The sequence below is a fragment of the Pongo abelii genome, chromosome X (assembly GCF_028885655.2).
Source record: "Pongo abelii isolate AG06213 chromosome X, NHGRI_mPonAbe1-v2.0_pri, whole genome shotgun sequence".
Lineage (NCBI taxonomy): Eukaryota > Metazoa > Chordata > Mammalia > Primates > Hominidae > Pongo > Pongo abelii.
Window position 1 is genome coordinate 2,347,747 of NC_072008.2, and position 12,487 is coordinate 2,360,233.

Sequence of the window (12,487 nt, forward strand, 5' to 3'; positions counted from 1 at the left end):
CACAAAGGGGAGTTTATTAAGTATTAATTCACACGATCACAAGGTCCCACCATAGGCCATCTGCAGGCTGAGGAGCAAGGAGAGCCAGTCCCAGTCCCAAAACTGAAGAACTTGGAGTCCCATGTTTGAGGGCAGGAAGCATCCAGCACGGGACAAAGACGTAGGCTGGGATGCTAGGCCAGGGTCTCTTTTTGCGTTTTTTTGCCTGCTTTATATTCTAGCCTTGATGGCAACTGATTAGATTATGCCCACCCAGATTAAGGGCAGGGGGCCTGCCTTTCCCAGCCCACTGACTCAAATGGTAATCTCCTTTGGCAACACCCTCACAGACACACCCAGGATCAATACTTTGTGTCAATCAATCCAATCAGGTTGACAGTCAGTATGAACCATCACAGGCAGTGTCTACAAACAATGAAACATGTACACACCTTTCTACCTAATTCCTGCCCATTCCTGACAAATGCTCCTAAGAAAGGAATAGATCGATTTTTTTCTTGATTTTATATCTAAAAACCTGTTGTATCCATGCCTGTATGTGTGCCAGGGTGAATCACAAAGTTAGGAAGTTAGTGTGACACAGGATAAGAATATCTTTATTCTCTTATTTTTTATTACTTTTTATTTTGTTTTTGAGACAGAGTCTCACTCTGTCTCCCAGGCTGGAGTGCAGTGGCCTGATCTAAGCTCACTACAACCTCCACCTTTCTGGTTCAAGCGATTCTCCTGCCTCAGCCTCCCGAGTAGCTGGGATTACAGGCACACACCATCACACCTGGCTAATTTTTGTATTTGTAGTAGAAATGTGGTTTCACCATGTTGGCCAGGCTGGTCTCAAACTCCCGACCTCAGGTGATCCATCCGCCTCGGCCTCCTAAAGTGCTGGGATCGCAGGTGTGAGCTACCATGCGTGGTCTAGAATATTCTGTCTTATTTCCAATTTTACAGCAACAGAATCTCTTCTGTTTTGTTGTTTCTACTTAAAAAAACAGTTTGCTAAAGCTTTCTTTGTAGTGCAATTGTGAATTTTCAGGAGCATCCCATGAACATCGAAAAGGAGATGCATTCACGCTTTTTAAGGTATCGAGGATGTGAAAATTAAAATCGGCTTTGTAAATTCTGCCATGTCTGTGAGCTCCCAGCATTTGATCAGCTGAGGCTTCAAGCGGTGAAGTAGAGTGCTTTTCCCCTAACGTGCACCGATCTGGAGCCTGCATGTATTACCGCTGGGCACACGGCCTGCCCTGACCAGCCATCTGGCTGGAGAGGAGCTATGTGGCCACGTGGTCCTTGTGGTTACTTTAGTGAAGCAGAGGTGATAAAACGGTGTTTCACAGGACTCCCGCAACACACAGCTTTGATGTCGGCAAACTAGAACCCGGGAGCGAAATCTGCCCACAGTGAGTTTTTGTACAGCTTTCGAGGTAAGAATTTTTTTGTATTATTGTCGTTATTGTTGTTTTGAGATGGAGTCTTACTCTGTCGCCCAGGCTGGAGTCCAGTGGCGTGATCTCGGCTCACTGCAACCTCCGCCCCCTGGGTTCAAGCGATTCTCCTGCCTCAGCCACCTGAGCAGATGGGACTACAGGCATGCACCACTACGCCCAGCTACTTTTTGTATTTTCAGTAGAGACAGGGTTTCACCATGTTGGCCAGGCTGGTCTCGAACTCCTGGCCTCAAGTGATCCGCCTGCCTCTGGCTCTCAAAGTCCTGGGATTACAGACATGAGCCACGGTGCCCAGCCAAGAATGGTTTTTACATGTCTGAATAATTTTTAAAACTCCAAAGAACAATAATATTTTGTGATGCATGAAAATTATGTGACACTCAAATTTTTATGTCCATAAAGTCCACTTGGCACACAGACATTGGTTACATATTGCAGCAGAATCCATATGGTTTGCAAAGATAAATGCCTTTACTATCTGACCTTCTGCAGAAAAGCTTGTCTACTCTTGCCTTAAGAAGCACGTAAAATACTTACAACACTGGCACATGTTAGGCATGGAGGAAATCATAGCAATTATTTTGCACCTTCATTACATCTGAGAGGATTTCCCGAATTTAACCATTTAACCTAATTCCTCACTACCTTTTGGGAAACATTTTTTTTATTAAGGTGAAATTCACAAATCATAGAATTAACCTTTTTTTTTTTTTGACGTGGAGTCTCTGTCGCCCAGGCTGGCGTGATCTTGTCTCACTGCAACCTCCACTTCCCGGGTTCAGGCAATTCTCGTGCCTCAGCCTGCCAAATAGTTGGGATTACAGGCAGTCACCACCACATCTGGCTAATTTTTGTATTTTTAGTAGAGATGGGTTTCATCATGTTGGCCAGGCTGGTCTTGAACTCCTGACCTTAGGTGATCCACCTGCCTCAGCCTCCCAAAGTGCTAGGATGACAGGAGAATTCACCATTTTAAAGTGAACAATTCAGGTTGCTTGCTGCTTTCACAGTGTTGTGTGGCCACCACTTCTACCTAGTTCCAAGATATTTTCACTGCCCCCAAAAGAAATCCCATTAGCAGCTGTTTTTTACATTGGCTTCCTGGGACTGTCATAAAAACATGCTTCAAACTGGGGAGGGGGCTTAAAAAACAGACAGTTAACCCTTCCTCCCTTCCTGCCTTCCCTCCTTCCTTTCTCTTTCTTCCTTTCCTTACCTTTCCCCTTTCCCTCCCTCCCTCCCTCCCTCCCTCCCTCCCTCCTTCCTTCCTTCCCTCCTCCTCCTCCTCCTTCTTCTTTTCTTTCTCTTTCTCTTTCTTTCTTTCTTTTCTTTTTCTTTCTTTCTTTCTTTCTTTCTTTCTTTCTTTCTTTCTTTCTTTCTTTCTTTCTTTCTTTCTTTCTTTCTTTCTCTTTCTTTCTTTCTCTTTCTTCTCTCTCTCTTGCTCTCTCTCTCTTTCTTTCTGACAGAGTCTCACTCTGTTTCTGTTGCCCAGTCTGGAGTGTGGTGGCACAATCTCGGCTCACTGCAACCTCTCCCTCCCGGGTTCAAGTGATTCTCCTGCCTCAGCTTCCCAAGTAGCTGGGATTACAGGCGTGCACCACCATGCCTAGCTAATTTTTGTATTTTTAGTAGAAACGGGGTTTCACCATGTTGGCCAGGCTGGTCTCGAACTACTGATCTCCAGTGATCCACTCACTTCAGCCTCCCAAAGTGCTGGGATTACAGACATGAGCCACTGGGCCCAGACAGCAGGGCTGATTTCTTCGGATGCTGTGAGGTAGAATGGATTCCATGCCCCTCCCGTTGCGTCCAGTGGTTTGCTGCCAATATCCCTTGGCTTGTAGGTGCATCACCCCAATCTCCCACTTCATGCTCCCAAGGCCTTCTCCCTGTGTGCATGTCAGTGTCCAGATTTCTCTCTTCTTTTAAAATACCAATCATATTGCACTGGGGCCCATCCTGTTCCAGTACGACCTCATCTTAACTAATGATTAGGTTGGTGCAAAAGTAATTGCGGTTTTCACCTTTAAAAGTAATGGCGAGGGGCTGGACACACTAGCTCACGCCTGTAATCTCAGCACTTTGAGAGGCCGAGGTGGGCGGATCACAAGGTCAGGAGTTCGAGACCAGCCTGGCCAACATGGTGAAATCCCGTCTCTACTAAAAATGCAAAAATTAACTGGGTGTGGTGGTGCACGCCTATAATTCCAGCTACTCAGGAGGCTGAGGCAAAAGAATCACTTGAACTCAGGAGGCAGAAATTGCAGTGAGCTGACATCGTGCCACTGCATTCCAGCCTGGGTGACAGAGCGAGCCTGTGTCTCAAAAAAAAAAAAAAAAAAGTAATGGTGAAAACTGCAATTACTTTTGCACCAAAGTAATACATCTGCAAAGATCTTATTTCCAAAGAAAATCACATTCTGAAGTACTGAAGGGTTGGGCTTCAATATATGAAGTTTGCGGGAGACAAAATGCAACTCATAATTTATCCATTCCCACGTCTTTCCAGCCCCTGGCAACCCGCAATGTGCTTTCTGTCTCTGCAGATTTGCCTGTTCTGGACATTTCAGAGAAATGGAATCCTACACAGTGCGTTCTTCTGTGTCTGTTTTCTCTAACTCAGCATCCAGTTTTTGACGTCCATCCACTTTGTAGCAGATGTCACGGTGTCAGTCCTCTTTAGGGTCAGGGGACTTTGAAGGAAGTATCTTTCTAAATGCATCAACTGCTTCCTGGACTCTGCCACTCAGAGCTTAGGACTGCACAAGCTAACTGCCTTAGACCATTTCCCCCATATGCACACACATGCACACACACGCACATGCACACACATGCAGATGCACACACATGCACACAGACACACACGTGCACACACACACACACACCTGTGTGCACAGGAACTTAATCCATCCAAGTAACTTACCTTTATAAAGATGTTGCAGTCCAGGCGCGGTGGCTCACACCTGTAATCCCAGCACTTTGGGAAGCCGAGGCAGGTGGATCACTTTAGGTCGAAAGTTCAAGACCAGCCTGGCCAATGCAGTGAAACCCTGTATCTACTAAAAATACAGAAATTAGCCGGGCGTGGTGTCGGATGCCTGTAATCCCAGCTACTCGGGTGGCTGAGGCAGGAGAATCTCTTAAACCTGAGAGGCGGAGGTTGTAGTGAGTTGAGATCACACCACTGCACTCCAGCCTGGGCAACAGAGTGAGACTCTGTCTCAAAAAAAAAAGGAAGATATTACATAGAAGACAAATCCCAAACACCAGATCAACAACATGAACAGACTTAACACTCCAGGTGCTCAAATTTGCAGAGAGAAAAGTCCAAGGTTTATTTCTCCTTTTGGGTCTGTTTGACATGAATCCTGCTTCTCTGGGAATTTAGAAGCTGCCCTCATAACTAAGACTGATTTTCCCCTTTCTCCTGCAGTTAATCTATTTACCAGAGGACTTCAAAGCTGTTTGCAAATGCTAACTTTTTAAGTTCTTGCCTACTGCTTCATGGTAGGTAGAGTGTAAGGGTTAACCCACGAGTGGTATATGGATAAATTAGACACAGTCACAGATCTGCAGGGAAAAATATAATTATAACCATTGTGAAAGCAGGATTAATCATCGAACTGAGCTATCCAGTCATATTTCTTCTCCAAGGAGATTTCAAACAGAAGATGTAAATTTTGGTAGTTACATAAAATGTCTCAGATTTAAATGAAAGACACAAAAAGCCACATGTCATCTGCTTTTCCTGAACAACGGTCTCTGCTGAAATATTGGTTCTGCCACCTACAAAGACAACTGAAGGCTGAGGATGAAAAATGCCTCCTGGAAGTCACTGAGTTTGTTAGGTATAAAAGCCAAGACTTCAACTGAGGTCTTTGCACTGACGTGTACATTAACCCCACACTGGGTATCACTGTACTATCACGTCCTGCAGGAGGAAGATTACAGACGGCCAGTGTCTTCTCTGGTTTCTGGGTTGGTGACTTTGAACTTGCTACAGCTCCCACACCCGCAGCGAGCAGAGTTGCCAAGCAAGTGTGCCGGCTTCCAGAAGCCTGAGATGCCCATTGGTGCTTGGGAACCACCCGAGTTTCCCCATCCTCTGTGCTGCTGCAGATTGGTTGGGGCAGCCCGGGGAGGCTGGCTCCGACACATGACTGAGCGTGCCTACACTGGTCCCACAGGTTTTCAGCTGTGGAGTTTGGGATCTGAGCTTGGAGCCCATTTGTTTCTGGCAGTTCGGTTCATATTTTCCACTTGAAGACATCGCCTCCCTTCCTTCCAAGCTGGGAGACCAGAAGTCAACAACAGGAGGGTGGAGAGGCCGGATCTCATAATCCGCTTGGCTGGGGAGTCCACTGAGGTTCTTGCATCCTGAAGCAAACCATGGAGAGCTGGTGGGGACTTCCCTGTCTTGCGTTCCTGTGTTTTCTAATGCACACCCGAGGTAAGAGGCATTTTGCTTTGAGGGAGATCTGCCTGGGCATGGATTTTTCTCTTCTTGCTTTAAGAAACTCTTTCCAAAGGAGTTGCTATGAAGTGAATGGGGATAATTTGCCCAATGGGATTAGAAAGGAGACTAAGAGCGATGGGTGGCTGAGAGGGGAGGGAGAAGACGGGCTGCTCCAATTTGGAATCTGGGAATTAGATCCAGAAGGGCAGGATGTTAGCTGATACCATCTAGATATTCACCATATTTTCCTGTTTTGATCCATGTGTCCCAAGCATTTAAAAAATGACCTATTTAACTCCATGATTCAAGCATGACTGGGCATGTGGGGAATGTCAGTCATTTCTTTCTGATTTTAAAAATCATTTCTGACCATTTCCATACAGTAAAAGTAGAGTTGAAACTACTTCATCCTGTGGGGCAGATTAACAGAGATTCGTTTGCCGGAAGGGTTGCATTTGTTCAGATTTTTAAACCTTTTCCTAAACACTGTCATTCATTCTTGCAAATTAAAACCACCTGAATTGTTCACATCAAACACTTCAATATAAACTTGCAGGCTGGCTGTCCCAGACTCCAAGATTAGATTTTTTAGTTCCGTGCGAGGACCTCTTTAAGAAACTCCAATGAACTCATAAAGTATAGGATTTGAACAACAGTTGAGTAAGTTTCTTTGGTCATTTTAATGTGGCTATTCCAGAGAAGGGAATACCTGGGCGCATCTTAAGAGAGAGAAGTATTTCTGCTGGGGGTTAAAACACATCATTCAGATGTTCCTGTGGCAGCACTTCCTGTTTATCTTGTTTAAAGACATGGATGTCATTAAGATTGGAGTTGGTTGTTTATGGGCGGAGGCAGTGTCGGGATGGATAGATCCTGGTGGACATAGTCTAGGATCTGCAGTGAGAATTTTTTATTATTCTGTGCTGTCTTCAGATCTCACCTAGTAAGTGGACAATGTGGCCATGCGTTCATTAGTTTCTGTTTACAGGGAGATGTTCAACAGTAAACCCACCTCCCCAGAAAAGTACTTCCAGGAGTTTGTATCATTCACAGTAAGAGCCAAAGGTTAACCATATCCCCTTGAGCAAATCAACTTCTACAAAGTGCGGATACAGACAGTTCCCAACTTACCATGGTTTGACATGATGGTTCAATTTAAGATTTTTCAACTTTACAGTTGTGCAAAATTGGTATGCATTCAGTACAAACTAAAACTGTACTAACTGTACTGTACTTTGAGTACCCATACAACTTTTCTTTTCTTTTTTTTTTTTTTTTTGAGATGTCGTGTCGTTTCATTCTGTTGCCCAGGCTGGAGTGCAGTGGCACAATCGCAGCTCAGTGCAACCTCCACCTCCTATGGTCAAGCAATTCTCCTGCCTCAGCATCTCAAGTAGCTGGGATTATATGCTGCCGCCACTACACCCAGCTAATTTTTGTATTTTTAGTAGAGACTGGGTTTCACCATGTTGGCCAGGCTGGTCTCAAACTCCTGACCTCTGGTGATCCACCTGCCTCGGCCTCCCAAAGTGCTGGGATTATAAGTGTGAGCCACCATGCCCGGCCCCATACAGCCATTCTGTTTTTCACTTTCAGTACAATATTCAATAAATTATGTGAGGTATGCAACACCTCATTATAAAGTTGACTGTGTGCTAGATGATTTGTCCATCTGTTGGCTGATGAAAGTGTTCTGAGCACTTTGAAGGCAGGTAAGGCTAAGCTATGGCATTTGGTAGGGTAGTTGTATTAAATGCACTTATGACATAAAATATTTTCTTTTTTTAAATGTGTTCTAATTTTTTTGAGGGAGGGGCCCACTCTGTCACCTAGACTGGAGCACAGTGGTTCCATCATAGCTCACTGCAGCCTTCACCCCAGGGATTCGAACAAACCCCCCACCTCAGCCTCCAGAGTAGATGGGACTACAGGCATTTGCCACCGTGCCTGACTAGTTTTTAAAACCTTTTGTAGAGATGGGATCTCACTATGTTGTCCAGGCTGGACTTGAACGTCTCAGCTCAAATGATCCTCCTGCCTTGGCCTCCCCACATCTTGAGATTACAGGCATCAGCCACCACACCCTGTCCTGTGCTAAATTCTTTGAATGACAGCAGCACTTCCTATGCGCTAGGCATGGATTAACTTAGTTGATTGTCCCTCAGCCCTATGACGGGAGTGTCATGCCTGATGTCATTTTACAGATGGTGTATTAGTCAGGGTTCTCTAGAGGGACAGAACTAATGCAATAGAAATATATATAGAGAGAGGAGTTTATTAAGTATTAACTCACACGATCACAAGGTCCCACAGTAGGCCGTCTGCAGGCTGAGGAGCAAGGAGAGCCAGTCCAGGTTCCAAAACTGAAGAACTTGGAGTCTGATGTTCCAGCATCCAGCATGGGAGAAAGATGTAGGCCGGAAGACTAGGCCAGTGTCTCTTTTCACATTTTTCTGCCTGCTTATATTGTAGCCTCAGTGGCAGCTGATTAGATGGTGCCCATCCAGATTGAGGGTGGGTCCGCCCCTTCCAGTCCACTGACTCAAATCTTAATCTCCTTTGGCAACGCCCTCACAGACACACCCAGGATCAATACTTTGTATCCTTCAATCCAATCAAGTTGACATTTGGTATTAACCATCACAGATATGGGTAAACTGAGGCACTGAGGATTTGGACGGGGACAGCTGGCAGCAGAATCTGAGCTGTCTTGTAGCTCTCTCTGGGAAGACTCCAGTGAGCATCCTGCTCTATCCCAAGCCTTGTCTTCCGAAAATCAGAATCATCCCTTCTCCAAGTGTTACAGGAAAGGGGTCCGGATCCAGACCCCAAGACAGGGCTTGGATCTCGCTCAATAAAGAATTTTCAGGGCAAGTCTGTAAAGTGAAAACAAGTTTATTAGGAAAGTAAAGGAATAAAAGAATGGCTACTCCACAGAGCAGCTCTTAGAGCTACTGGTTGCCCATTTTTATGGTTATTTCTTAATGATATGCTAAGCAAGGCTTGGATTACTCATGCCTCCCCTTTTTAGACCATGCAGAGTTCCTGACATTGCCATGGCATTTGTAATTGCCATGGTGCTGGTGGAAGTGTAACACTGAGGACAACCAGAGGTCACTCTCATTACCATCTGGGTTCTGGTCGGCTTCTTTACTACAACCTGTTTTATCAGCTAGGTCTTTATGACCTGTATCTTGTGCAGACCTTCAATCTCATCCTATGATTCAGAATGCCTTAATCATCTGGGAATGCAGCCCAGAAGGTTTCAGCCTTCTATTGCCCAGCCCCTATTCAAGATGGAGTCGCTCTGGTTCCAGTGCCTCTGACACAAGTAGCGCCCCTTAGGGAGGTTACAGGAGGGACTGGGAAAGAAAGTGAGGTCTGGATCAGGGCCCTTCTGTGTAAATAAGATGATGTGCATGCAGCAGCTGGGTATGTCCTGGGTAAAAATTAGTTAAATGCACAGACGACCGTGTTACATCCCCAGCCATCACCAGCTGGAAATGGAGCACATTCCCAAGATCCCAAAAACATTTTGCAAGGCTGGTGGGATGATTGCTATGAAGTACTTAAGAAAACAGATTATTGTTCAGGATCAATAGCTAATGCATGTGGGGCTTAATGCCTCTGTGATGGGTTGATGGGTGCAGCAAACCACCATGGCACATGTTTACCTATGTAACAAACCTGCACATCCTGCACATGTATCCCGGAGCTTAAAATAAAATAAAGAAGACAGAATATTGTTAATGGTTAATATACTATAAATCATTATTATGATTACTAAATTATCAATACAAAACAAGATAATAACAATATGGCCATATTCCTAATAGAGGTTGACATTTTAGCAGCCCCACGTTTCCACTGTATTTAATTAGTATTTGCCGTCCAATCCAGAGAGGCATGAAGGAACACGAGACAAAATCAGGTCTTCTAACAGCTGAGAAGAAGCTGAGAACCAGAAGTGGAAACCCCAAAGGGCAGTGTGAAATGTCATTTATTGAGGGAAAAAAAGAAAATTATAGGGTTTGATAGAAGAAATAAGCACTAGTGTTTAGATAATCAGTAGGGTGACTTTAGTTTACAATAATCTATTGTAGATTTCAAAATAGAAGAGTTGGAATGGTTCTAATATGAAGGAAAGACAAATATTTAAGGTGGATGGATATCCCAAGTAGGCTGATTTGATCTTTACAAATTATATAAATGTATTAAATTATTACAGGTACCCTGAAGCTATGTACATCTGTTATGCATCAATTAAAAATAAAAGAAAAGGATATATGTCCAGGATAAACACCAGCTAATACAGTCTCTTCCAAGTCTATTGTACATTATTCCATTATCAAATTTGAAACCTGAGAGTTCCCTGACCCCCCTCACAGGATGTGCGACAGGGGTGTGCTTCATCTGTTTGACCGCCACACACTGAAACCTCTTATGGGAGGCAGAACTTGCAGACGGGCAGGTGCAGCAGCTAGTGTGAGTGTTTTTGAGCTCTGGGCCCCATGGTAGCATCTAGGGATGGGTACCTGTGACCCCCGAAGCCCCAGTGGGCGTTTTATGGTGCCCTTTTAGCTCTGCCATCTGCACGTGGCTTAAGTGTTAGCCAGCTCAGTGCTGTCTTGGTACCCGCGTTCTTGTCCAGCATCCAGGAAGAATCAGGTCACACAAACCAGCTGAAGGATGGTAAATGCAGAAGAGTTTGTTGCCAGATGGAGATGACTCTTAGCGGGATGGTTGGGGAGTTGGAAAGGGGATGGAGTGGGAAGATGATCTTCCCCTGGAGTTTGGTTGTCCTGCGGCTAATCTCTTCTCCAACCATCCCCAGCTGAACACCTCTCAGTGTTCAGATGTTCCTTCTCTTCTCTCCTTCTCTGCTGTGCTGCTCTTTGGTTCCTCTGCTTTTTTGCTCATCTGTCTGTCTGCACATGGGGTCTGGGGTTTGGGGTTTATATGGGTACAGGACGGGGGGCATGGTGGGTCAAAAGGCAACATTTGGGCACAAAAATAGGAATGCCTGTTTCCATTTAGGACTACAGGTTTCCAGGCTTGAGGGCGAGGCCTTTGCTGGAGAACTGCCCTCTTCTAGCTAGTATCTTCCTGCCTCCTGCCCGTATCAATATGACTTAAAATGTGTGTGCATTTGTATAGAGCTGTGTTTCTATGTAAAGACTAAAAAAGACTTATGAAAAAGACCACTCAGAGCTCTCAACAGTAGCACATCATATTTCTGAGTACTTCCTGTTGAGTAAAGGTAAGTGAGGATTGTTCCAAGTATTTTTCATTACTTGCTGCATTAGGTTGTCACAGGCTGTTTAGTTTACTTCTAAAAATTGGGATATGGGGAAGTTGTGGGCTGGGCACAGTGGCTCATGTTTGTAATCCCAGCAGTTTGGGAGGCCGAGTTGGGCAGATCACTTGAGGTCAGGAGTTTGAGACCAGCCTGGCCAACATGGCAGAATGCTGTTTCTACTAAAAATACAAAAATTAGCCAGGCATGGTGGGGGGTGTCTGTAATCCCAGCTATTCAGGAGGCGGAGACGGGAGAATCGCTTAAACCTAGGAGGTGGAGGTTGCAATCAGCTGAGATCATACCACTGCACTCCAGCCTGGGTGACAGAGTGAGACTCCATCTCAAAAAAAAAAAAAAAGGAAAAAAAAGTTATGATGATTTCCTAAGGTGAGAAGCCATACCATGCCAGCGTACAGAACCCCAAACCACACCAGCCTCATCCTACGTCTCAGTTATCTTTTTCTTGACTTGCTTCCATTCTGGTCCCCCCTCTCTCCCTGCCCCCTCCTTCCCTGCAACTATCCTTTGATCTAGCAAATTTGTGGGTGTGGAAAGGGAACCACAAATGGGTCATTTCCCTGCCATTGTCACCTTGAGCATGCAGCCATTTAGTGCAGTGATTCTCTGTCTTTGATGTGCAGGTCATCACCTTGAAGGGAGGAGGTATTAAAAGCACCACCCCGTCCCCACCCACTGAGATCTTTATTCAGTAGGTGTGGGTCAGGCATTTGGGAGCTGGGAGACCTGCATTTTAAGAAGCACCCCAGGTGATGCCCAGGTGGAGCTATGTGCTTCTTTTAAGAGATGATGACTCTGTGTGCAACCATGTGGTTACCTTTGTGTGGAGTCTCAAGGATCACTGCCACAGTGGGGAGGCAGCTCTGTGGTCTCCAATTCGGTGATGTGTCATTCAATCTATGCAGGCCCAAGGTGACACCCCCAGATACAGATGCTGCCATCCAGCCATTCTCAACCAGGGATCATGTTTATCCACAGGGACATTTGTCGATACCTTGAGGCTTTGAGTTGCCACACTGATAGCAGGGAAGCTCCTGGCATCTAGTGGGTGGAGCCCAGAGATGCTGTTCAACACCCTGCAGTGCACAGGACGCCCCACAGAAAAGAATGATCCAACCTCATATGTCAGTAGGACTGAGGCTGAGGAATCTTGCCTTAGCATGACAGATCCTGTCTGTCTGTCTGCCTATCTATAGATCTATCTATCCTCTACCATTATCCATCGACCTATCTGTCTCTATTATATACACCTATCATCTACCTAAT

At 45.3% G+C, this 12,487-nt stretch overlaps 1 protein-coding gene across 5 annotated transcripts in view; it reads left to right on the forward strand.

Moving 5' to 3' along the window:
- Positions 1-3,594: 3,594 nt before the first annotated feature.
- XG (Xg glycoprotein (Xg blood group)) overlaps positions 3,595-12,487 on the forward strand; it is a 65,060-nt gene continuing 56,167 nt past the window's right edge. Inside the window, exon 1 of one of the 5 annotated variants that reach the window (XM_024241568.3) lies at positions 3,595-5,898. In XM_024241568.3, coding sequence (XP_024097336.1) covers positions 5,838-5,898 — 61 coding nt within the window. In that variant the 5' untranslated portion in view covers positions 3,595-5,837. The remainder of the gene's footprint in view (positions 5,899-12,487) is intronic. The other 4 variants (XM_063721420.1, XM_024241570.3, XM_024241571.3 and 1 more) reach the window with 4 other exon arrangements.